Here is a 26287-nt window from a genome sequence, read left to right on the forward strand (position 1 = left end):
ATGGCATGGCCATTATTAAGCTTTTTCTGATTTTAATCTTATATTAACTATTTATATTTATAATTTTATTAATAGGACAATATATGTTAACGTATATTCGTAATCATTGAAAAAGGACATAATAAAAAAATCAAAATTTACAAATAATTAATTGGAAATAAAATTAACTAAAATTAACTAAAATAAAATTAACTAAGTAAAATAGTTAATTAAGTAAAATCTGCAAATAGTTAATTGGAAATAAAAGATATTTTCATCTCTGAATATTTTATTCTTCTTCAGAAGGAAATCTAACTATTCTTACATTTTGTATTATATATGTTTAATAATAATTTTAATTATTTATAATAACTATTCCTTATAAAGAAAGTAATAGAAAAGTAATTTCAAAGCTCATATTTCATATTTAGATATCATGCATATTGTACGAAATATATGATTAACAAGAATTTTGAGAAAAATAAAACACAGATATCAAAACATGTATGTGCACGATAAATTTTATCAAATTTATCATTTTTTGCATATTAAATAATATAGAATCTGAGAAAGAAAAACTTGAACAAAGTGTGTATGTTGAAAAAGAAGTGTAGAAGAAATTATATAAATAAATAAATAAATATATATATATATATATATATATATATATATATATATATATATCTTTAGCAATTATATTATAATTTATATAATATGTTTCTTTTGCATATGTTTTAAAGGAAAAAAATTAATAAAGAGTGCGTGTATTGATAATTTATTGGTCATAATACTCGCAATATTTCATAATAACATAATTTAGCACTGTCTACATATATCATAATTATATTAAAATACATATTTATAAGTCTATTTTACACACACATTTATCATTTATTATATTTATTATTTTTGTTACTTATATCATACTGCTGGCCATTAAATTGCAACATTGTATATATAGATATATATATAATGCTGCAGTTTAAGTCAACAGTGTATTATTATATTTGACAGTAAATCGCTATCATATGCATTATATTATTATTTATAACATTTTTCACAATTATTATCACAATTGTCCTAATTGTACGTCTCAATATATTAATAAACCCTTCGCTCTTTCTCTCTATGTCTAAAAAAAGATAACTCCTCGCATTCATTCCTAAAGTGTTCAAGATTAATTGAAAATACAACATTTTCTGAATCACAAACTTTGAACTTTAGGAATTTTGTTTTTTAAAGTACAGAGACTATTTTTAAATTTTAACAAAAAAAATGGATTTTAAAAATCCAAATTATTACTATCGATCATCTTCCTCGCAATTTAAATTCACAAAAACTGTAATAACAATTGAACAACATTAAATAAATTAATTATTTAACATTTTAATTATTTACGTAAAACCAATTACTTTAACTATTACAATAAATAAATAATTTGCATACACACATTAAAGGACGCATAAGTTTTCATAACATCCATAAATATTTGTTAACTTTTCATAACTTAATCTTTCTGTGCAAAACTTTCTATCACACACAATTGTAATCATTAAATTTCGTTCGATCGTATTTTATGAAATACAGTTGTTAATTTATTCACATTGAAAGCGGATGAATTTTCTCAACTTTATGATAATTTTTTTAAATATTTAGAAATACTATATAACTATATTTAACTAACAAATTTATATAATTATATCTTATATTAAATTAGTATGTAAATTTTTGAATCTTGTATATTATCAATTAATTGATATTAAAAATTAAATTTATAGAAAGAACTTAATCATTCCATTATCAAATATGTTGATAAAACATTAAACGTATGTATAAGAAAAATTAATTTTAAACACATGGCATGGAAAGTAATTAATGTTCGCTCGTATAATTTCAAAAGAGTATGTGTGTCATTTTTAAATTACCCGCAATTAATTAAAAAATGCACTATATTTCTTTCGATAGACTTAAATACGAGCTTGTTTGTCTTCTATTTAAACCTTCCGGATATCATGTGAAATGAGCGCTTACAATATAAAATAATTTAATTTTGCGATTAAACAATAAGAGATTTACATCCGCACTTTTCTTAAAATGCGAACAAACGAAATTATATAATGCCCGGTAAAAATCAGTATTGAATCAGGATTGAAAGGTAAAGCCTTTCAAATTATATACTTCTGAAAAACTTATGTAGAGCCTGAAATTTCGCTCTGTTAGATTACAATTACTAATTTTTGAAATGAAGTAAAAAGCTTGTTTCTGCTTTTTTTTAAATTAGTATCCTGTATAACAGTCCTTTGACTAAGCACGATAAAGCGATTTATGTACGTGTGAGATGACATTGTACAATTTTTTCCGTTCAAGGCACAATATATTATTAATATATAAATACAAATTGGATTCGATTACCGTACGTGCATCTGCAAAGAAAGCAGGAGGATACATCTCGGAGAGGAGCCTCGAAACAGCAGTCGTCGCGAAAGACGAATAAGGTCTTCCGAGGTATATCATCCTACTTTTTTTCTTATATCGCAATTCATATACAGCGGAAGATCCCTATTAACTCTCATTGCATCCGCAATGAATTGGGACTTCTAGATCGTTCTACGTCTTCTTTTTCGCAAATAAGACTCATCGCTCGCTTTCGTCCTTTATTATTCCACAACACATAAGAATGTTTAGTTCCAGACACTCTGCGTGCTTGGCTAAAAATTATTAATAATGTTAAATATATTTTATACATATATATGTGAGATACATGAAACAAAAAATTAATTATTATGCGGGGAAATCATGAAATTTTATACATTTAGAATTTGTCTTTCAATAATTTTCACAATTTGTTTAGATACCAATATATTTAACAATTTATTTAGATACCAATTCTTTTTTCAATATATTCCCTTAACTTTTAAAACGTTAAAATTCTTAATAATGAAGTTTTAAATTAAAATTTTGTGACAGTAATGTTTATTTAAAACATAGTAATGTTTATATGAAATATATATATATATATATATATATATATATATACAAAATTTGAATAAGTTTTTACTTATTTTTAATTTCAAAATATTTAAATTATAAAGAGTTAGATTTTTTTGAAATATTTATGACTCAAAGAGAAGCATATTTGTTGAAAAAGGCTTAATTTTAGATCAACACAAAATCTGTATATGATAGAAGTTGTGGCAAATTCAGAACCGAATTATTCTACTCACGTTTGAAACCAGTCGTACTCAGTAACGTATGTTTCATTGCAGAAACTTTCGAACAAATCTATTATCGGATAGCTTTCGAAAGAGGCGTCTCTTCTAGATGCATCGTCAGCCAGAGATCTGATCCAATTATTAAAGCAAAATAACGCCAAGCTTTGTTTTTTATAGGCGTAAATGCTGAGATTGGCCAAGGGTGGAATTGTACAGATAGTGATGGCCGAGTTTGAAAGATGAAATTTGGACCGAAGAACTTGCAAAAGTTCCGTCATATCATATATCATCTCCTCGCAAGTGGCGCCCTGATACAAATTAAAATTATGTATTATTTATGCGAAAGTAAGTACAAAAATTGGATATTATTTAAATAAATTATTATTTTTAATAAAAATTTTATTTTATATTATAAAATTTAATTATTAAGAAAGTAGAGATAAATCAACTTACGTTGTAAACATCAACTGAACCAAGCAAGATCACGACACGATTGGAGATGGTGCTAATATTCCTCAAAGATCGAGTACAATCACTTATGGTTTGGCCAGAGATACACAAACCACAGTGTAATGCTAAATTATCTACAGAATATAATAATCAAAACAACTACAGAATATAATAATCAAAACAATATAAAAACTATAGAACACTATATTTTAGAATATATCTACGTCTCTCTCGAGAGAATTTAACTTTTCTATATTATGATTTTTACGATTTTATTTGTGTATGACTTTAACAGAGAGCAATAATTATTTTAATCAAACAAATCATAATTATAATATAAACTTTCGCAAAAGTATAACTTGCTGGAAATTTTAGGAAAAGAACTTTGTACCTTTATATCTCCAGATGGGAAGATGAAGATTTCGTATTGCGAGTTGCAGGAAAAAATCATCGCCGAGCAATTGCTGGCCACTTGCAGTAGGTTCATGTATGCTGGTCTGAAATATTAAATAATATTTCGTAATACTTTCGAGAAAGTACCGCCGAGGATTTTGCTTGACGCGTCTCGAATGTAAATATTATTATATACTCACAATTTCTTTCGTTTCATTCAGTTCTATTACTACCGGACAATGATTCTCTTCTTCGTACGAAAAGCTGTTATTTTCATGAAAGCCATCTGAAATATAAACAAGTATTACAACTTGTTTTGAAAATCTTTCTTCTCTTATAAGAGTCTTTGATTAAATTATCCCAAGTGATTCGCGTTACACAATTGAAATATCAAGGTAAAATAAAGCAAAATACATATAAAACAATGTAAATATGGAAAAAAAACTAAAAATAGATAAATCTAAAATTGTACAATAAAATATAGAAACGTTTTTAAGAGAGCAAAAATAATAAGCAAATTTAAAATAAAATTAATTAGTACAAATTAAAATTATGTATTATTTATGCGACATATTTATATATGACATGTAATTATATATAATAAAATATTTAGTGAAATATTATTTCCTGATAATAGTTCCAAAATGGATGTGCCGGATAAGAAATATCTTACGAGTTTTTGACAAATACGGATCACGACGATAATCAAGATCTTCAATTCGCTTATTGGCACGATTGATATTGTGTGTTGCTCTGTTTCTTTGCCTACGATCATCGTTATATTCAGAATTATTCTTGCGATGTGCAAATTGTTTATAATATTTGTTCTGAAACAAAATTTATAATTCCTTAATTTTATGAATCTATCATTATTATGTGCTGCGGAAATCATCGAACATACTTTTGTTTTCGAATAGTCGACCTTTTGATAGCGTATGAGTCTATCGATATGAGCAATCTTAGAATCGTTTATCTTTAATATCTGTTCACCAAATTCATTCCGTTTTGTCTCCAAACCATCTATAATTCGCAAAAATGCACGGAGACTCGAAAATCCCAATCTACGATAAGGAATAGGCTCTCCGACGAGATTTTGAAATTCGTCTGTGAAAATAGTATTTTTTTCTAATATTTAAATTTATAAACTATACAATCTCTTCAATTTAAATAATATTTTTTTTAATATTTTAAAATCATGAAAATTCTTTTTCTTGTTTAAATAATGTTAATGTATTTTAATATAATTTTAATCTTAAAGAAATAAGTTTTACTAACTTGGATAAGTTTAAAAGATTTATAAATTTTATTTAAACGCGTAGTCCGTATTTAAGTAAAAGATATTAACTCTTCTAAATTTTTTGAATTTAATATATTTCTAATGTATTAACATTTTTTAAAATATTAAGAATTTATTTAATCAATTTTATTTAATATCAATATTACGTAGATATGAATATTAAATTTACAATAATCTAAAAAAAATATTAATCAAACTTCTCGAGGAATAATGAAACTTACCATTTAGATCTCCAATTGGCACACCTCCTTTCTTCGAAATTATGCACGATTTTATCAATGCTATAGTTTCTTCCATTGTTTCTATAAATATAAATTGATAGATATAAATTGAAAGTATACGCACTTGTTTATGTAAAATTCATAAGTTTCTATTATTCTTTATTTAATTTCATTATTAATTTTAAAAAAATCAGATTATAATTTAAAGATTAGTTCTCTAATATATATAATAAAGCAGTATTCACGCGCGAAAAAATGTAAGAAATTTCATAAATCAACATGTACTTACATTATTTTATTATAAATTATCACTAGTTGTACAATTTCACTAAAATTCGATATTTATAAAAGTTCTGCAGTCCTGCTGCTGTGATGTTAACTCGAGTTTATGATAACGGACGTCCGTACTCATGACAGGTATATGAAAGAATGAGCCACGATTCATCGCGATGGTACGACCTATTCCCCACTCGTATGTCCTAGCAATGTTCCAGAATATTTCATCAGATTATAAACTCAATTCAACTCGAGGTATAGATGTAGAAAAAATAGCAATACAAGAGAGAGAAGAATGTGTATACATCTATACATATTTGAACGAACGTGAAGTTTATAACGTTACAAGAGTTTCTCGCTTCGAAAATTTCAAATATTCTTTGAAAGCCCAATTATAACTAAACTCTCTCGCACATTTTATTTTCTTTACATTATTAATATATTGCTTTATATTAATAATTTTATATTAAGCAAACCTATTATTCTTATGGATTAATAGGATAATTATAGAAAAGTTATTAATACAGATTAAGAATATGTAATATATATTAGATATATAAATTATATATATATATATATATATATATAAGAATTTTATATATTATTTTAATAATAGAGAGTAATAGAAAATGATCGATTAATTAATTTTATAAATATATTGTAGAAATATATAGATATCGATATTGGAATTGGAAAATTAATTTTAATAATCTATATATATATATATATATATATATATATATATAGGTTATTAAAATTAATTTTCCAATTCCATATATATGTATATACAGGGTGTCTCTGAATTCAGTACCAAAATTGATACAAGGTCTTTAGGACAAACAAGTTTTGGAGTTATAAGATAATAAAGTTGCTTTCTTAAGACAATATAAATTGAAATAAATGTTGTTTAATGTTTTTTATTTTGTTTAAAGCTTTACAAAAGATCAAAAATTCTTCCGTCGACTTCAATACACTTTCTAGCACGAATAAATAAATTGTTTTGAGCATTTTGGAAAATATTTGGAGTGTACCGAATTTGACGGAAGCATCTTTTGTAAAGCTTTAAACAAAATAAAGAACATTAAACAACATTTATTTCAATTTATATTGTCTTAAGAAAGCAACTTTATTACCTTATAACTCTGTTCAAATTCGGACGTATGTTTATTAACATTTTCGACTTGTCTCCTAAAGCCGCTGTATCAATTTTGGCACTGAATTCAGAGATATCCTGTATATATATATATATATATATATGTGTGTGTGTGTGTGTGTATATATATATATATATATATATATATATATATATATATGCTACAGATGCTAAAATTATAGAAATAAAATGAATTATTACGCACTGCCAATAAATATAATAAAGTAGTTATAAAATATAACAATAATCACAGTATCAAAAAATGTAAGAATATAGTCTAATGAAAAGTTATAATAATCATAAATAAACACACAAAAATCTTAAGTTATATCGTCTCATACATTATATTAATTTTTCTAAATTACGATAGCATGTTTCATGTACGACATACTAAAAGGCAGAGTGCATAATTTTTGTATTATTACTTTTATATTATTATTGTATTATTTATATTTAATTATCTATATTTAATTTAAAAATATCATTCACAAGAAAATAAAAAACTTTTTACATTATATTACATTATATTAAGAAATACTGACATTATACATACATATGTTGTAATAAAATCGAAGCTGGAGTATATTTTTCGATAAGTTACGCGAGAAATGCCGATACTCTGGCCTACTCGACGAAATTGTAGTGAGTTTTGACGGGTCAGTAACTCCGAAAATATTTATGTCGTCCCAAACTATTCTTACACCCGCGACATGGATATTTTCGTCTAATGTTGAGCAACTCCGTATACGTTTTATTGCTTTTCCCCTAATTACGACTATTCGCTGACTTCTAAAAATATCATTTTGAAAATTGCAAGAATATTTATCCGACTTGTCATCGTCGGTGATGTTCTCGCGAAAAATCATAATATAGTTGCGTATTTCTCATCTATACAAATTTGTTATTTTATTGATCGTTTTATTAAACGTCGATTGGACTCTCACTTGCGTGCATTTCTCTTCTCATTAAAAAACATTATATTTTCCTCTGGAAATTATAAACTTATTTGGTGCAAATCCATCGCGAAAAATCTCTACAATCGTGAAAAAGTGTTACTTGAAACAGCACAGTCAACATGGAGAAAGAGAATTCAATTTATCTTGACTTTATATCTTGAAAATTTTTTTCTGGAAATTATAAACTTATTTACACTTGGTGCAAATCCATCGCGAAAAATCTCTACAATCGTGAAAAAGTGTTACTTGAAACAGCACAGTCAACATGGGGAAAGAGAATTCAATTTATCTTTATTTTATATCTTAAAAAAATTTTTTTTCTGGAAATTATAAACTTATTTACACTTGGTGCAAATCCATCGCGAAAAATCTCTACAATCGTGAAAAAAGTGTTACTTGAAACAGCATAGTCGACATGGGAAAAGAGAATTCAATTTATCTTTACTTTATATCTTGAAAAAAATTCTTTAACTCTCATATATGAAAAACGTGCAAAGATAAATAGATCGATGCATCAAAGCGAATAAAAGAATACTCAAAATAAAACATGGCCTTGGCTAGCTGCATCGAGTTGTTAAATACATACAAGTTGGAATTTTTTTATTTTTACATACTTGGCATATTTATTTTTTGAAAGAGAGATTTTATAATACTTGTACTTTCCTTTTACTATTAAGAATAGAAACTTTGTGATGCTTAATGTGTCAATATATGTTTATACTTTGCTCGGTGATCATCCATAAGTACCGACACTTCTCCTCCATTCTTCTTGCATCGAGGCTTCCGATACAGCGGTGTAACATCAGTTCATCTTCACGGCGAGTGGTGGTGGCGGTGGTGAAGTGCTCACTCGTTACCGAGGACGGCAAACGAAGGGACTCTCGAGACATTGAAGTTTTCGATGAGTCTAAAGGATCGCGTGGGGAGGTCAACAGATGTTGCAACAGAGGCCAAAGTTGAACGAGGATCTGACGTATCGTTGTCTGTGTGTTTGTGTGTGTTGCGATCAAGCAACTTGACTATCTGCATATTCTGTGTAGCATTAGAACATTCGGAAAACTTTACCTCTCAGGAAATTCGAAGAGATCGTATCACGTGAAAACGATAGCACGTTATGTAACACCTTCAGCCATCACTGCCGATGAATCAGAAGCTCTTAATCTCGATGCTATCTATTTATTTCTTTTTAATTGACTCATCCGACAATAATTTAAAGAGGATTTTTATTTTTAATTTAATGAATTTTTAATTTAATGAATCGCTAAATGTAATTAATTATTCAGCTCGACTAACTTTAATTACTTTGATCGATCGTACTTTTTTCGTTGAAATTAAAAAATATCCGTTAAATGTATAAAGTCTCCAATACTAAAAAAATTTTTTTGTTCCTATCAAATTGACGGCACAATTATTTAAAGTCTCTTGTGGATTTTAAATAATTAAAAATTCATGGATATATTTAAATGGAAATGTATTTCCAGCAATTTCATTCAATTCACCTAATATTTGCGGATAAGCTTCAAGAGTATCGGTCGGAGACGCAACGGATATGAATTCCCCGAGAAGGGACTACTACACATTTCGTAGAGAGATGCGCACATGGGTAGGGAATTCCCTCAAGCCAGATATATTCCGTCGACGTAAACGTAACAGTTCCATTCAAAGGATTAAATAAGTAATTACATGCTCGCTCTACTGTGCATTACGGGAACGGAACGTTTATCGTAAGAGAGAGACATGTCGCGCGAACAAACGACGCGTCAATCGTGCTTTACGAGGGAGAGCATCTGGAAAACGCTTCCGACGTATTAAACGCACGGCGAAAGAGCTTCCACGCGCGCGATTACTTGGAGCGAAGGAAAGTCAAGGAGAGGAAGCGCTTTGAAATTCGACGCGGATCTGCCTCGGGAAATGTATGCGTGTTAAAGAAACAACCGTGCGAACAGACAGTCACATAGCCCTGTGACCGATTTTTTTTTTTTAAAGGAGAATAATTTATTACAAATTACGAGTGCACAAGCACGCGCTTCAAAATGCGATATATGATACATATATCATATATAATATCGAAATATCGTCTTCATTCAAATTAGGCTAGAGAATCTGTTGTTAAAAAGACATTTTTTACACGCTTTATTGGCGTTTCACTAATTCTGTTAATTTTTCGAGAAATCGATATAAACTTTTTTTTTAATTTTATCGAAAAAGGAGAGCTCTCTCTCTCTTTCATATTATGTAATAAATAAAATTTTAAACTCAATTTAGGAGAAGTAAAAGAAAAGCAATTGCAAAAGTTTGAATAAAATTAAATTTTTATACATTTTTAAAGTTTTTGTTAATCTAAATATAATATTTTTTTATTAAAAACATTTTTAATAATCATATGTCATCGACAGTTACAGAGACTTGAAATATCGTAATTTTTACAAGATCTCTTGGAAGCCCTGAGTGACATCGAGTAACGATCTAACGTGGCAAAACACTGGTGATATATCAGGCTACTTACACGGGATTCGGGAAAAACAAGGGAAAAGAGAAACAGAGAAATAGAAAGAGAGAGAAATCCCCATAAGAATCCCCGATTCTAAATTTGCCGTTAATAGCGGGACGTGACGAATGGGCGCAGATGCATTCGACGTGCCTCCGGGGACGTGCTCTGTTTTGAAAACGTGCCGATATGCCGTGTGACGATTTCAGACAAGCTTTCGGATTATACAGCTAGATATGTCCGGTGTCCGATCCCTCCGCTCCGATTTCCATGTCGCTTATACGAGGTCCTCTCTTTGAGAGAGTGTCTCTCTTACTCATAAGTCGATGGCAATTTCAGCTGTCTTTGGCGATCCTGGGCGTCAAGCAAAACAGATCGTAAAGAAATGAGAATAATGCACAAATACGGAAAGTAGAAGCGGAAGTATCTGCTTTTTAACATGGCAAAAAATATATTCGCACGATTAATTTCTTCTTTTTCCCTGGGACTCGAACTATTTGTCTCCTATTGTAGATGCTCGCTCGTGAACGTTTTGCTCCTTCCATCGATCGTTTTCATCATCGAAAACGATACAGAGAAGATTGCCCTGCATCTTCTCTCGCATGCATTTTACACGAAATTGCAACGATCGAATATAGGATCGACAATTCATCGTTATTTACGGAAGATTGGAGGTTTATTCGCATGGAAAGTTTACAGTGTCCAACGTAAACATTTATCGATTTAGCTCCTCGCGATGCAATATGCACTAGATGGAGAGGCAGTTTTTACGGCACTCGAGGCACTCGAGAGATTTCCGTTTTAAGTAAGAATGTGGAGAAAGCGACACTTTTCGAGTGGAAGCGATGGAAGCGCGACAGCTGACATTTTATTTCGCTTTCCTCCAGCGGTAGATCCAAAGTGACGATGTATCATGAAAATGTAGGCGCGATAGTTTCAACAACAAGTCTTCGAAGCTTTTCAAAAGTATTTTAAACGATTTCTAGAATTTCCCTTCTTTTTAGGATCATCTATAAGAATCATCAAAATGTGGACAAAAAAGAATAGAAAATTCTTGGATATTTAAATATATGTTAAACGTTCACGATACAAGTCTTTGAAACTTTTTGAAGGTATTTTAAAAGAATTTCTAAGATTTCCTTTCTTTTTATAGTGGAATCACTCACAAAAATCATCAAAATATTATGTAAGAAGAAGAACCAAAGGATCAATATTCTTAAACGTTTAGACATGCATTAAACGTGTCGATTTACATTATCATTAATTATATTTCCATTAATCATATGTGACAAGCTCGTAATATAGTAGAAGACATAGCGTTAAAATATGCGGCCCTTAACGCGACGATGGTTAGCCGACTGATTAATCATCCGCCGTCTGATGAATGACTCTCGGCCGCTATCCGAGAAAAGCTCGTTAAGGGGAATACGAACGAATGATTCGAAAATCCGATGCAGCAAGCGGTACGACATCAGGAGAAAGAAAAGTCTCTCCGTTTCTTCGTTCCTCTTTATTGTTTCCGCATATTTACATTATTGATATCGATGAGAAACTCGGTTAGATAGATACTCCACGCAATCGATACATCTCGCAAGCACATGAGAAGGCTTGTTCCGACGATTTTCTTGAGCGTGTCTCCCTTAATATTTTTCAAAATTAATTGTAAGGTATTTTACGCTAAAATATCACGATTTAAATCCATAATTTTCGAATTGAAATGCAAAACAACGCATATGCAAGGAAAGATAATTTTGTACATTTAATGAGGAAGAAACTCTATATCAAGAGAAGAATACATTGCAGTTGTAAGGATAAAGATTAATTTTGAAAATAACAGTAGTATGCTTCATCTATACAAGTATTGCAGAGATAACAAGAAAAATACGAAAAGTACGAAAGCGCAAAAAATATTTCTGGCAATTACATCGCTCTGCATTTCTCGCGCTTGTTCTAAATTAATATCGCCAAAAAATAGGGACGAGTAAAAAAAAGAAAGAAATTAATCTTTTAAAAATCTATGAATCCCCTATTGGAAATAAAACGCATTTTTGTTTTCAATAGCGTTTTTCTTCATTCCAAATATTTAAATATCGGCCTCATAACGAGTTCTTACTCCGCTATAAATTTTCATCATGCGTTCTTTTATAATAACTACTATAATTAATATTAAGCTAAGTTCTCGCCAAGGGAGAAGAAAATCTAGAATTTATCTTTTAAAATATTTCTTCTTTGGTATATATGTATAGATAAAATATTTTTTATACTATTTCTCACGGCGTTTCCAATATTTCGCATAGATTTGACGACGGATAATCGGAAATCTATATTACTTTGTACGGCTTTCGTTGAATATCAATTTAATCGCTCGAGAGATGTACGTGATTTTTGCTTCGACAAAAATCCATCGCGCGTTCGTGCGACCGATTAAAATGTATACGATGTTTCAAAAATCGAACGCTTCTTCTCCACTAGGAATTCCTCGAGTTTAGAGACGCAAAATGTCTTCCTCTCCTTTATTTATATATTTTTATATTTCTTTTAATTATAAATAAACAGCCACCTAACTTACTATTGTCAACATCTCCGTCATTCATCTTCATCTTTCTGCAAGTCGCTAAAAGTACACTTTTAACGATTTTCGAAACATCCTGTGCAATACGATAGAATTATTTCGAAAAGGGTCAGATCTTTGACCATATATGTATATGTATATATGCACGTTAAATTGAAAATTCGAGTGACGTACATTTTGCTGCCGTAAAGGCTAAGAAGGAGGGCTTGAGCCAAAGAGGGATCAGCAAGACTCGATATTGCAACTTCAGTGATGCGGTGAATAATGATTCTCCGATGACGATTGTAACGGTCCATTAATGCTTTGCACGATCATACTGAGACAATCCAAGCTACTGCCGTTATTTTGCGAGGATAACGCTTGCTCGGTTTGCTCGAAACCTGAAAACATAAAAAAGAACGATATTAGAATATATAAGTCGAAGGAATCATACTGTGGACTTTATTTTATAGGATTTTATTTACAGTTTATTGATTTCTACAATCTTTGGTCGCCAAGCTATTCTTGGCAAATTCTTAGTATATTTTATTTTTCCGAGTTTTTCTCCTCGGCTATTAAAGAGTTCGGTTTGGGTTCCTCTTGATTTTTTATTTGACGAGCGAGGAGTCCTTGGTGGGGAGGAGCGAGGTGTCGCCGGGGCAGGAGAAAATTTCCTCTCGAACAGTTCAATTGGAATTAGTTTCCAAGGAAGAAATTGGATTACTTTCCGAGGGTGTCGGTTGACATTGGCAATGCTAAGAAGGTCTAGGAGATCTCGAGGATCTGGAAGGTCTTGAGGATCTGGAAGGTCTCGGAGATCTTGAGGATCTGAAAGGTCTCGGAGATCTCGAGGATCTGGAAGGTCTCGTCGGTCTCTGGATCAGGAAGGTCTCGGAGATCTCGAGGATCTGGTAGGTCTCGTCGGTCTCTGGATCAGGAAGGTCTCGTCGGTCTCTGGATCAGGAAGGTCTCGGAGATCTCGAGGATCTGGAAGGTCTCGGAGATAAGGTAAACCGTGAGGGTATTCAAAAAGGACAAAAGATAATTTCGCTGAATAGCTAGAAGCTAATTTCTGCGAGGTTACAAGAGTCAAAGTCGTCACCCGCATCTTCATATACTTCAAATACACTTTCCAATTTTTCAATTGCGAGAAAGTAATCTTAATATGTCGCGCCTTTCAGCGGCATTAATTATAATTGAGATTGCGCCCACGCTGGTCAGCATTTTGCGCGATCGCGCTCGGTGTGGCGAGCGTCACGGTCGCCACACATATATATTTTACATGTGTTATTTGAGCGACATAGTCTCTATTTAATGATGTTTGTCGGGCGGAATTACGTTCCTGAAATTTCAAACAAATCGAAATTCCGTTCTCAGAAATTAAACTCCGTTTTCACGGCGCGTTTAACGCGAAAGAACCGTCGCGATCGCAAGTCCTAGGCAAGTGCAATGCGCTGTGTGCGAAGCGCAAATTGCGCTTAAACCAAGCTTTGGATGCTCTTTAACGCAGTGTATATCCAGATACGGATGAATTACGAGCGAATTGAGAGCGACGGGGTCGGCTCTTTTTTCCTCCACTTCTCGTTGTCCTTCGCTGGTCGCGGCGAAAGCACTTGCATAAGTTATGCACCCCTCTGTGTAAGAGCTTTGAGACCGTTATTCTTGGCACTGGTCTTTCCGTTTTAAATTTGACTCGTATTTTTCAACCGCAAGGTATGTATATCCACGTGCATATTAATGTTTCGTAAAAGGATCACGTTTGCTCATTGTTGTTATATAATTTATAGAGAATTTTCGCTTTCTTAGCAAAAATATATTGTTATAAAGCACACTTTTACGATGTGCAAGATTCGTAATTAAAAATTCATATATTTCTTTTTATTTTATTTTCATCAATATGTAAATAAAGTGTTTGCCCTTATAATTAGATGGAAAAGAATTTTAAAAAGAGTGTTTTAATTGCATATTCCCTGGTATTTTTATACCGTAATGTTCATCAATTGTCGCTAAGCAAAATGATGATTAACACTGCAATTTTTAAAATTCAATCAGTAAAGTATATTAAATTATCTAAACAGAAATAGAAAAATAAATATATATATTCTTTACATGCGATATTTAGCGGTGTTAAATTTAATGATTAGAACAGCAAGCATATAAACTGTCGCGGTAGATCATCATCGAATGCGTCGATGATCTAATTAGCCATCCACATTCGCCAGTATCTTGGATATATTGCTGGCACGAAAGTTCGGATAAAGATATTGCAAAACGTAACTGAGAAAACGGAGGAAACATGCGAAACTAATAATATTAGTTGGAACGCGAGCGAATAAGTCGACATACGCTGATAAATACAAGATGACAGTTAAATTCAATTTTCTCTTTTTGCACTTTTTGCTCATTTTACGCAGGATAGTAGTAGCTTTATATTGCGACATTTTATAAATTACGAACTTACTATCTATGTCGATTTGGTTATTTAAAATGTTGTAATAACAATAGTCTCTAACAATAAATAATAGGGATTTAAAAGCGAATAATTTTTCGCAAAGCAATCTTCGCGAAAATCGACTTTCATCTTCATTTAATTCCGAATGGATATCATTTTAATAATAGAATTTTAATTGGAAGATCTTAATTATATCAAGACATTCAGAAATAAGAGACTTATGGAGAGAAATGGGATTTAATCAAACTTTCGTTGAAGAAAAATCGATTGCATGTCGAAGAAGATTGCGTAAAGGTTTTATAGAAGCTACTTATTTTTCAAGTCCGTACAGACTGTACAAGAATTATCCGCGTCTGCTAAAATTCTTCGTAAATATTGTGCGAAAACGCTCTTGCTCAACAACTGCAATCTCCATAATATTAAGAATAATGTAGAAATGAAGAGATTATATAAATATTCATGAACCTAAGATGGTAAAATAATGAGAAAATGCTGAAAAGGTTTTTATATAGCTTGCTCGGTTCCTGACGATATAAAAATAGCAATAATCGCAAAATGAGAATGTTACTTTATGATAATGATGATTACGATGATGATTCGATGTATTTTAATAAAATATTGCATTATATAAATATATATAAAATATTGTGTATAGTTTGATTATGCATCCTTATTTTTTTCGATGTTTTTACGATGATTCAATAATGAACCTTCTCCCCCTTTCCCAGAAATTTATATTTATTTTATATGATGTCAATGCAAACATAAAATGTGTAAATGAGAGATATCAATGATAAATTACCATTTAAATATTAATACAAATAATTAATATCTATATCATGATAAAAATTTTATTCTATCAATATTTATTTTGTATGAAACGCCCTTTCTCCTGATTTGATTGCAACTCGAAAATAGTATATTTCGTTAGAATCAAAACAAAAAATATAAACTGTTTTAAGATTATAAATTTTAAAATTTTAATTGTTTAATAAAATTTTACTTTAATAATATAAATCATAATATATAAAATAATAAAAACATTTGATGCTTATATTAATTGATGTTTATATTAATTTTGATGTTTATGTTAATTATTCTAATAATATTTTTTATAAATAAATTTGATTTTAATATTATTTTATTTTTTATTTAAATGAAGACTAATTTCACAACATTTATTATAATTATTTAATGAGCAATAAATTTTAAATGTAATTTTAAATTATAATGTTTAGCTTCATATAAATAAATAAATATATAATTTATTTGTTCCATCATTACTTTTTATTTTTAAATTATATTTAAATTTAAAATCATCTATTTAATATTAATTTGTTAAGTATATAAGAAATTATTGAATGAAAATAAAATTTTAAAATTTTATAAGTACATTTATAAAATTTTTAATTAAAATATTGATATTGATTCATTCATATATTTTTCATTTGAATGCTAAGGACTCATATTGAAATTTTTATATTGGAATCGATAATTTTATTAAAATTAAGGAGATATGTGGTTTATTACGATTTATGGAAATATTTATATATAAGTGTAATTTATAGAAATATACAGCTTTTAGCTCGTGTAAGAGTTATTGAAAGTATAGTAATTGGGAGTTTGTTTAATTCGAAATTTTCCGATATCATTGCACTGAACAATTAATCGTGTTCATCGATTGTTTGGCGAGGCATGAGGCATGAGTATTTATTTATAGATCACTGCCTACGATACTGGATGTCATACTGCTTCGGATGATGTATTACCTAGTTTGTTCGCCAGATTTGTTTGATATACCGTACGAGACCGAGCAGTTTTCGCGATGATGACGTGAATTATTTATCACAGATCTGCTGGCCGCAATTTTCGTAATTCTTGATATATGTATCTGTGAATAAACAAACGAGTGGACATTTCTGTGCCTATAATAAAGAATGGAACGCATAATCAAATATAAATACTATTCAAACGTATAAAAAATTAATTTTTAATAATTAATTTAATATAATTAATTACTTTATATATTTAGTTTTAGTTTATGTATCCAGCTGATATCAAAATGATATTCGGAGAAAATAATTTGATGATAAAACGTAAAAATTTTTTGGAACCAACTAAACTGACCCATTTCAATATATTTACACAAAAACTTGTTACGTGAATTTATAAAACAAAATTGTTGACATCCGATCTGTTTTTGATGATTTTTTGGTTGACACATATTTGTGCAAATTGATTTGAAAGAAGTATCAATTTCGGAGCATCAATTTCGCAACAAATGGAATAAGCGAGATTGGATCAATAAGGATCTAATATTTTTCCATTATTTCGATATATACGAAATATCTGTTTTTTATATTGCACTTCGTCACTTTAATCGATTCGATAAATCAGTAGATTAGTTTGCAAATGCCTCATAAGAGGGCTAGGATTAAATAAGAGCGGCAAGAATAAACCGATCAACTTACAGAAGAAACATGCAAGGGATACGTTTGAAAACGGAATTGCATCTAAAAATATAAATAGGCATAAGAAGCAACGTTGAATCGGAAGAATACTTGCTAAAATGATATCGTACTCGACACGTACAATATTTAAGTACCAGTTAAAGTGATTTATCGCGATATACGTGACAAGGGCTAAAAAAATGCAAATTGGATAAAGTATTATACATTATTTATAAAAATGGGAGCGCTTTTGTCAATTTTGAACGCGAAGAAAAAAAGAGGCCTTTCTCTAGAGGAAACGGGAAAGAGGACAACTTAAAAATACTTTATAAAGGATTTATACGTAATAATAATATAAACTGCACGATTATTACAATTTTAATTATGCTGCTTCGATCAACGTACATCATTAAAATAGGTCGCACTTCGCGTTTCGCGTGAAATAATTTCGGGTGCGAAGGCTCAATATGTCCTCGTCGCGGAAAAAGACCCGGAGACGAGAATGCGCGGTTAGAGCGGCTCTTGTCCCGAGAAGTTCGAAGCCACCGATGCGTTTCGCGTTAATGAGAAGGAATCAAAGGTTCGTTGTGCGAAGGTCTGCACAGATTCAGCAAATTGTCTAGGACACGTCTTTGAAGATGGAAACGCCATTAAGTCGTCTCAATTCACTCCCTGTCCTAATCGCATCCGGTGCTCCAAATGAATCGCAATTTCTTTAAGGGAAAGTCCGAACGTGCGCAGGATCAGTTTGCGAGGTTCTCGACGAAGACATTGACATACTTACAGTTCTTGCAATTAGATTTCGTAATCGCTTAGAGATAATGCACAATTAATTCACAAATCGCTCTGCATAATAACACAGTATTTATTTGTATATTTATTATAGTTGGCTGTTTTAATTTTATAAAATATCTTGTGAGATTTATATCGATTTGTGAGAATAATTATAATCGCTTTTTTGCATTAATTTATAGCATTATATATCGTGATTTCACGATGTTTATCATGCTCCAATTTCGAATTTATTCGTGCAGTTAGAAGAATCTCTGACAGATATTACACAATTATTATATCATGATTATATTTCGTATGAGTTAATCAGTTATGTTTAAAACATCACAAATCGAAATATAATAACAAACTTTCATGGCGATTTAATAGCATCCGATTTAGGAATTAAGTCATTCACATCGAAATTTGCTTACGTTGAATAAATAAATCAATAATGATTATTGAACGGATAGCTGTAATTAATCTTTCAAACTCAAGCTCTGACGATATATTTAAATCCACGAACTAATGACCGGTCGTTTAATCTCTGGTAATTCATCTCGCATTACATCTGTCAAATTATTTAACGTTTATTATCGGTAAAAAATATATACCTTATCTAAATTTAATTACGCTATATATAATATCGATAAATATTAAATAATCAAACTACGAGTATAATTAGGACATGAAAAAAAAACTACTTCAAATAGCGGTCTCAATTTACTCTAAAATTCCCTGAATATCAGAAAATTTCATCTGGATTATATCATCAAAATTGTACACTGGACAAGCGTGACATACACACACTAAACGTCAGTTCCTCGTAAACAAGTGATCGTATAACGTTCAATTCGTCTTTTCGGATTTCATATCCTTTTATCGTGTCACGGGAAAGGGGAAATAATGTTTTTCCAGACAACATTAACGGATTCCCGCGTACAACATAGTATGTACCTTGGCTGCGGTTTCGTCCGCGCTTAAATTCGCGTTCCGCCGAGTTGAGGAGGACTACGATGCGTCATACTAATGTACCGTGGCAATATATGGCACTCCGGTGTGTGTCGGTAGCTTGAATTTTCTTATCCTCCTGACGAAAGTCCGGATATTTTTCGAGATAACTTCTCGCACGTGCACTCATCGCCGCGAATTCACGCCAGCCTACCAAGTGGAATTTTAAAAGCGAATCTTATACGCACGCGTATTAATAATTATAGTTTAATAACAGAAAAATAATGTCACGAAAGAGGAGAAAGAAAATAATCGTTTCCTATAGTTTTTTAAATAAGTTTCCAGCTTCTATCGCGTCACAATTTTGAAAAATTTATGATAAAAGTTGCAAAAATAAATTAAATGTTTAAATGTATCTTACGATTATAATATATAACATGTTTCAATCAAAGTTAAGACTTTTAACCTTTAAAAGGAATTCGTCGTCTATTATAAAAGATTTATGTTTAAATATAGGATTTATTGCCAGGAAAAGTTGCAAATTAGATTATCGAGGATCTGTCAAACAGTTGTCAAGAGTACCAACGATTCTATCAATCCAATTTTTTTCTGTTTAATAAAAAAAAAGAAAAACTTTTATCTCTGTCCATAAAAGCATTAACAATAAACATAGGCAATGCAATGCATCAATGAACAGAAACAAAGCAAAGCATCGAACGGAAATATTTTTTTTAAAGACAAAGTTTCGAAGAAATATATTCTCTGCTCGATTTTCTCGAAAAGAGAGAAAGGAAACGAGCATTTGATCGCCCGTGATATCTCGAAGCTATCGAGGTTGCGGATCGACGTAAATATTTACTGTTTACCGATAAGCAGCAATCACTAATTGCTTTTAGAACGACGTAATTTACGTGCGCGGTTGCATACGTTCCTTTGAGTGCCTCGACGAGTCGTTTGATCATCTCCGAGAGGAAGAAAGAGAGAGAGAGTAAACTCCTACACTTCGCATACCGCACACCCAAATCAAACGACACATACACGTTGTAAGGGAAACACATTAGAGACGCGTCAGCCACCACCATCGCGGTTCGCGCCGCAGCTTTACGAGCGTCTATGATCGCAAGATGATCAAAAGAGCGATAATTTGCGGCGGTTAAATTACTTATACATTGTATACATTAGACAGAGTGACATTAGTCTGGATGCGGCGTCAACGATCGCATCATATTGCGATTTACATGTAAAGTGAAGCGAACATTTTACGTAACATCTGTACTTTTCTACACGTGTTTTCTCTCTCTCTCATCGTTCATTTCAATATTTATAAGCAATAATCATCTGTACTGTTTAGTATAAACTTTTACTTTAAATTCCTCTTGTCGCAAAGCGAGATTAACAATACATCACGCGCTGAAAACTATTTTCGAGCAAATTATTAGTTATTGAAAACTATTTTTGTACAAATTGGCGGCTAACATGAAGTTAAAGTTTTGTTTAAATAAACTTTTTTACTAGAGGTATGCTAACGAAAATAAAAAAAAAGTGCATTCCTGTGCAAACAATGTACAATCGATCATAAAAAAATCCATTATTTCTAATATTGGGGGACTAACTTTACGCGATTCGAATCCAAAGTTTTAAGATTTAAGTCTCCTTCGTGCAACCATTCGAAAACTCTCAATAAAACTATCCCTCTTATCATCCCGTCCTCCGTTCATTCACTTTTTCCCCCTCGCGAATTCGCAAAGTTTTTTCTCGACAAGGGCTATTTACGAATAACGGCTTATTAAATGGGACGAAACGGCGCATCAATTAAAATAATCAGGCGCTCTAAAGTTAAGGCACGCTCCGGTAAAATCGCCTGGCAGCTCGCGTATAGATTAGGATTCGCGCGCGAATCTGCGTGACACGTGCTTAGTGCGATCGTGAATTATGACTCGCGCCGCGTTTGCGGTAACGAGGGAGAATATCCTCTCCTCGTCTCCCGCCCTTGGATCGTATAATCCAACGAATTTCGATGCGCATCCAGGAAGCCGGGAAAGGAAGCGGAGAGGAGACTTTGCGCCCACGCGATTTATCGGCGGGCATCATATCAGGCTCCGCTGATGACGCGAGCGACGACGACGACGACGACGACGACGACGACGACGACGACGAAGAGGAGGAGAAGCGCATTTGTCTTGATCAGCGCGGATTAGTAGACTCTGCTGTTTACGTAATCGAGCGTTCGCACTTTATGCTCGCTCGACTAACACGCCAGAGCGTGACGTTCGCGATTCTCTGTCTAATTGACGACTTTGTCTTTCTCTCTCTATCTCCCTGCCTCTCTCTCTCTCTCTTTTCTCGAGATGGAGCGTTGGATTTAATAAAGCCGACAGAAATAGCCCGAGGACAGTCGAAGATTCCTTCTGTCCTTCGATACTATCGTTTATCGGGAAGGGTATGATATGCAAAATATTATATATAGGTGTTTAAAATCGTTCCAAGTCAATATATTGTATACAATTTTAATTCCACATTTGATTTGATTTTTTAATCGAAATTTTGAATTGAATTTTTTCATTTATTCAGAAACGGTGCTATTTGAACTTTTGCTATTTCGAACTTTTCTCGTGGGACATTTCGAGTGAATGATGATGATCAACGAAAGAGGATCAGCAATATATTAGGAAAACGAAAATATACGCAAGAAATAAATATAATGTTGCGAATATGAAAATATAATTTAACATGTAAAAAAATTCTTTCTTTCACAAAAGCATTGTACCTAAGAGAGATAATCCCTTTTTACCGAGGAGTGACTCAGAAATATTTGGACGAAAGTACAGATGCGGAAGGAACCACGTGAAATGTCAGTGAAGGAACGCGCGAGATGCATCTCTGAAATATCCTCCACGCTCACCGAGCCAGGAGCCAGGTATTCATTAACGCTAATTAATCCCAAGTTATTTTAACAACCGTGCGTCGCGACGATTTTAACGTTGCATTGTTATCGGGCTCGTTTTGCGAATGTCTATGAGCGAATCGCAACGTTGAAATTTCGTCTCGCGATTCATCAAGCGGGACGATCGCTGGCGTGTCTCTCGCGTATTCATCCTCTCTTTCCTCCTTACGAAAAAGCTTCAGCCTGATACTAATTATCCCGCCGACAACTCCAGACGCTTTATGTTTCACGAGTGTTGAAAAGATTTCACTCGAGCGATGATGTTATTAAAATAGTGCGATGATCCGCCAATTCTGTTCATCTGAAATATCTCTGCTATTTTAAACAGTATAAAAAAAAATTAAATTTTCTTATTTTTTCACGATTATTGCTTTTATAAAATTCTGTAAATCGGTAACTCCAGATGTTCGCCTCGCTTCCCTCGTATTCTCCCGTCTTCGTTTTCTCTTCTTCGTTCCTTCATGATCGCGCTCTCTTATCGAGCATTAGGCGGGCGTTGAATCCCGAACTTGGCCGGCATCCACGAGCTATATTATTGGTGTACATATGTCTGTGTGTGTGGTGGAGAGACGCAAATTTGCGTATTCCTCCCTATATATCCGCCCTTCCGTGTATCGCGAACGAGATACACCTACTTATCTAGCTGCTACTTCGTCGTGACATCGCAGCGCGCTGCAAATGAAGCTTGTTTTGGAACCGATCCACGATACTTGTGTATCCGTGTATAGCTTCGCTGCGTTCTTGGCAGCGTGAAATGCTTTTGCGAGGATTCGCAAAGTCGCGTGCACAACGATAAGCGCGATGAGTTACGAACCGAAGATTAGTGAACCGCCGAATGAAGTATATGGATTTGCTCATTAACTCTATGAAAAATGTCTCTCACTTTCCTTTTAAATGCGATAAAATTTTTGGAAAGTACTACCCAAAAATTCTTTTCATTCATTCTATAAATATGCGTATTAAGAGTGTTTCCTATTATCTGAAGAAAAATATATAATTAATAAATTAAAGTATCTAATTATCTAATTTTAAAATGTATAATTTTATATAATCATATATTTTAATTTATCACTTTATCTTAATTATCTTCATCTGTATCTTGGAAAAGAAGAATTCTTTTTCAAATCGTTTCCTATAATATTTAATCCACTGCGATATATAAATTTTTATAAATACAAAGATCGAATAAAAATAGATAATTGAATTTTTTTGAGAATTACAAAAGTGATGAGAGAGAGAGAGAGAGAGAGAAAAAGAATAACACAATACATATATAATTGATATTTTTTTAATTGATTAAGGATTAATCATTATCGTGAATTACATGCACGTGTCAACGTTCAGAGGAGATGTATCTTCTCGCAAACTATTACGAAGCCGACATGGTACGCGGCGCACGTGACATGAGTTGACGTGTCCGATGCTCTCGCACGTTCGAAGTAACCATATCGTGACAACATGTCGACAATGATACAATTCTAATGCTGCAAATGGAAACGAAAAGCAATAGAACCTCGAGAAATCGTCTTACGCAATTAGCAAAAATCGCATGCTCCAGGTACAATATATAATTATTTGAGCATCACGCATGAATAGACATATATCACACATATATCAATATAACATAAAATTTTGCACCTTTGTGTTAATATTTTTATTACGAAGAAATTAAAAGAAACAAGACAAAAATCTTTCTTAAGAGTCTAATCTAGTTTAGAGAGTAGTAGTTTAGTTTAAAGAGTAAATAAATAGATTTTTATTTTTTACATTTCCTGAAAATATGATATTTAAGGAATAATATCTCGAAAATGTCGCTCAAATTTTATTGAAGAAACGAAGTTAACAGAGTAATAAGATTTGAAATAGGATGGCCCACAGTCCTTGAAATGGACTTGCAAAACTTCCAATGCGTTCTTCTTAAAACACTTTTCAAAGTTGGTGTGACGGATATCTTGAAAACTAATGGAGGTAATAATTTTAATTTTTTTTTAATGAACGAGAACACTTTTTTAGTTTCAGAATTAAAAAAATTAGTAATTAATATTTTTCTTCAAGAAATGTAAATAAATTTCAACAAAATTGATACATCTAATTCTTAAATATGACACTATTTTGTTATTTTTAAATTTTCTCTAATAAAATTTAGTCCAATATCCCTCCCTCTCTCTCTCTCCCTCTTAAATGTCTAAAATAAAATTAGATCGAACTTATTCATTTCAAGTAATTACACAAGGAGCAGTATATCACATATTGAACATGAATGCACCAGCGAACACGTTGGGACACATGCAGGAATATTAAACAGAAAAAAGCTAAATATCCAAGATTAAAAACTACTGACGTCCTGTTTAAACATCGATAACATATGTAAAAATTCAAAAAAATTAATTTTTAATGTTCTTCAAAAAAATTCACAAAAATTATCAATTTCTCGTGCAGCTAAAGTAAAGGGGATCCCCCTTGCAGTCTTCGCACCGAAACGAACGAGACGCTTCGGGATCGGGGGAGGAAGAAGAGAAACTGCAGAAACTGTTTCTCATTATTAAACACTAGAAAACTCGTCTCAAACAACTCGTCTTCTCGAGAGAAGAAAAGCAATCGGCGATCGCAATGTTTTGACGAATGTTGCTGCAACGTTGCTCGCGCGTTGACTCGCGCGCGCGCCCCGAGGTGCTCGTCTATTTTCAGAATGTAGGCCAATTAATCCCGTCGCATTTTCGGCACGGGGGAAAAACGAAAACATTACAAGTGTCTCACGGAAATAGCCGTGGGGATAAATGTCCAAGTACCCGGTCGCAGGCTATCTCTCTCCCTCCCTCTCTCTCTCTCTTTCTCTTGCGCTCTTTCTTCCCTAACGTGCGAGGGTAAACGCAATAATTTAATACAGAACATATGTAAGTCCGCTAGAGTTACTTCGACGCGCCACCCTGATAGTTGGCCACACACGCAGAAGGATGTTTACGTCTCTATGACGCGTTGTGTCCCGTTATACGTCATACTTGCATTATATATCCTTGATCAGATCTCAATTTTTCTTTAACGAGCGGGTGAGAGAGATATATAATCTTTCGTAATTTTTTTAGTTTATAATTAATATGGATTAAATACGAACAACTTTAATTTAGCGGGTGTTACGTCGTTGAAAAATAAAGAAAAAAATATACGAAAAGTTACGTCGATCGTAAAAGTTAACGACGTAACTTTTGAGTTAAAGGTGTAGGCGGGAGGTATCAAGAGGTTCTTGATCTCGATGGCTCTAATGGCGTTTACACGAGCAATCTTAAGCGTTTACGAGCGGATAGACGATACGCGTAGAAGCGAGAATCTTTTGAGGACGAGTGTTGAGAAACATGATGAGAAATAAATTTGTTAAATTTGCGTTGATGGTACATAAATAACAAATATCATTATCGCGACACTTTATACTCGGGATTACGAGTAAATTGAATTAATTGTGCAATCTTGACGTTAAACGAATAAAAGTCAGAATCAAGCGTATTCAAAGCTAACGTTACGTCAAACGGAAGCGCGTGCAATCCAATTAAAAACATTTTTTGTAAAATTCTGTGATATTTTTCTCGCTTTTTCGAAACAAGCTCTTTTCGTTTGAAACGAGCGGGAAAAATACATCGGACACTTGATATTTCGCGCACCTTTATCATAGGGCTTGACGAGTTTCCGCCCCGATCAACAGCCCGCGATCAACAGCGTGATTATTTGTGACGCGCGTAAACTTACTTACG

General features: G+C 32.1%; 2 protein-coding genes across 2 annotated transcripts in view; both read right to left on the minus strand.

Annotated features, from left to right (window-relative positions):
- Positions 1-1798: 1798 nt before the first annotated feature.
- On the minus strand, positions 1799-6031 carry LOC105249250. Its single transcript, XM_011254572.2, has 9 exons — positions 5842-6031; positions 5553-5633; positions 4936-5138; positions 4708-4861; positions 4235-4320; positions 4033-4138; positions 3645-3775; positions 3204-3499; positions 1799-2687 (listed from the first exon to the last, which is right to left on the minus strand). The coding sequence occupies exons 2-9, from the start codon at positions 5626-5628 to the stop codon at positions 2549-2551; spliced, it is 1191 nt and encodes a 396-aa protein (XP_011252874.1). The 5' UTR covers positions 5629-5633; positions 5842-6031; the 3' UTR covers positions 1799-2548.
- A 5885-nt stretch (positions 6032-11916) lies between these two features.
- The window catches only part of LOC105249249 (transcription factor SUM-1), a 35013-nt gene continuing 20642 nt past the window's right edge, over positions 11917-26287 (minus strand). Inside the window, exon 5 of the mRNA XM_011254571.3 lies at positions 11917-13377. Coding sequence (XP_011252873.1) covers positions 13244-13377 — 134 coding nt within the window. The 3' untranslated portion in view covers positions 11917-13243. The remainder of the gene's footprint in view (positions 13378-26287) is intronic.

The sequence above is a fragment of the Camponotus floridanus genome, unplaced genomic scaffold (genome assembly GCF_003227725.1).
Source record: "Camponotus floridanus strain SB8 unplaced genomic scaffold, Cflo_v7.5 scaffold24, whole genome shotgun sequence".
NCBI lineage: Eukaryota > Metazoa > Arthropoda > Insecta > Hymenoptera > Formicidae > Camponotus > Camponotus floridanus.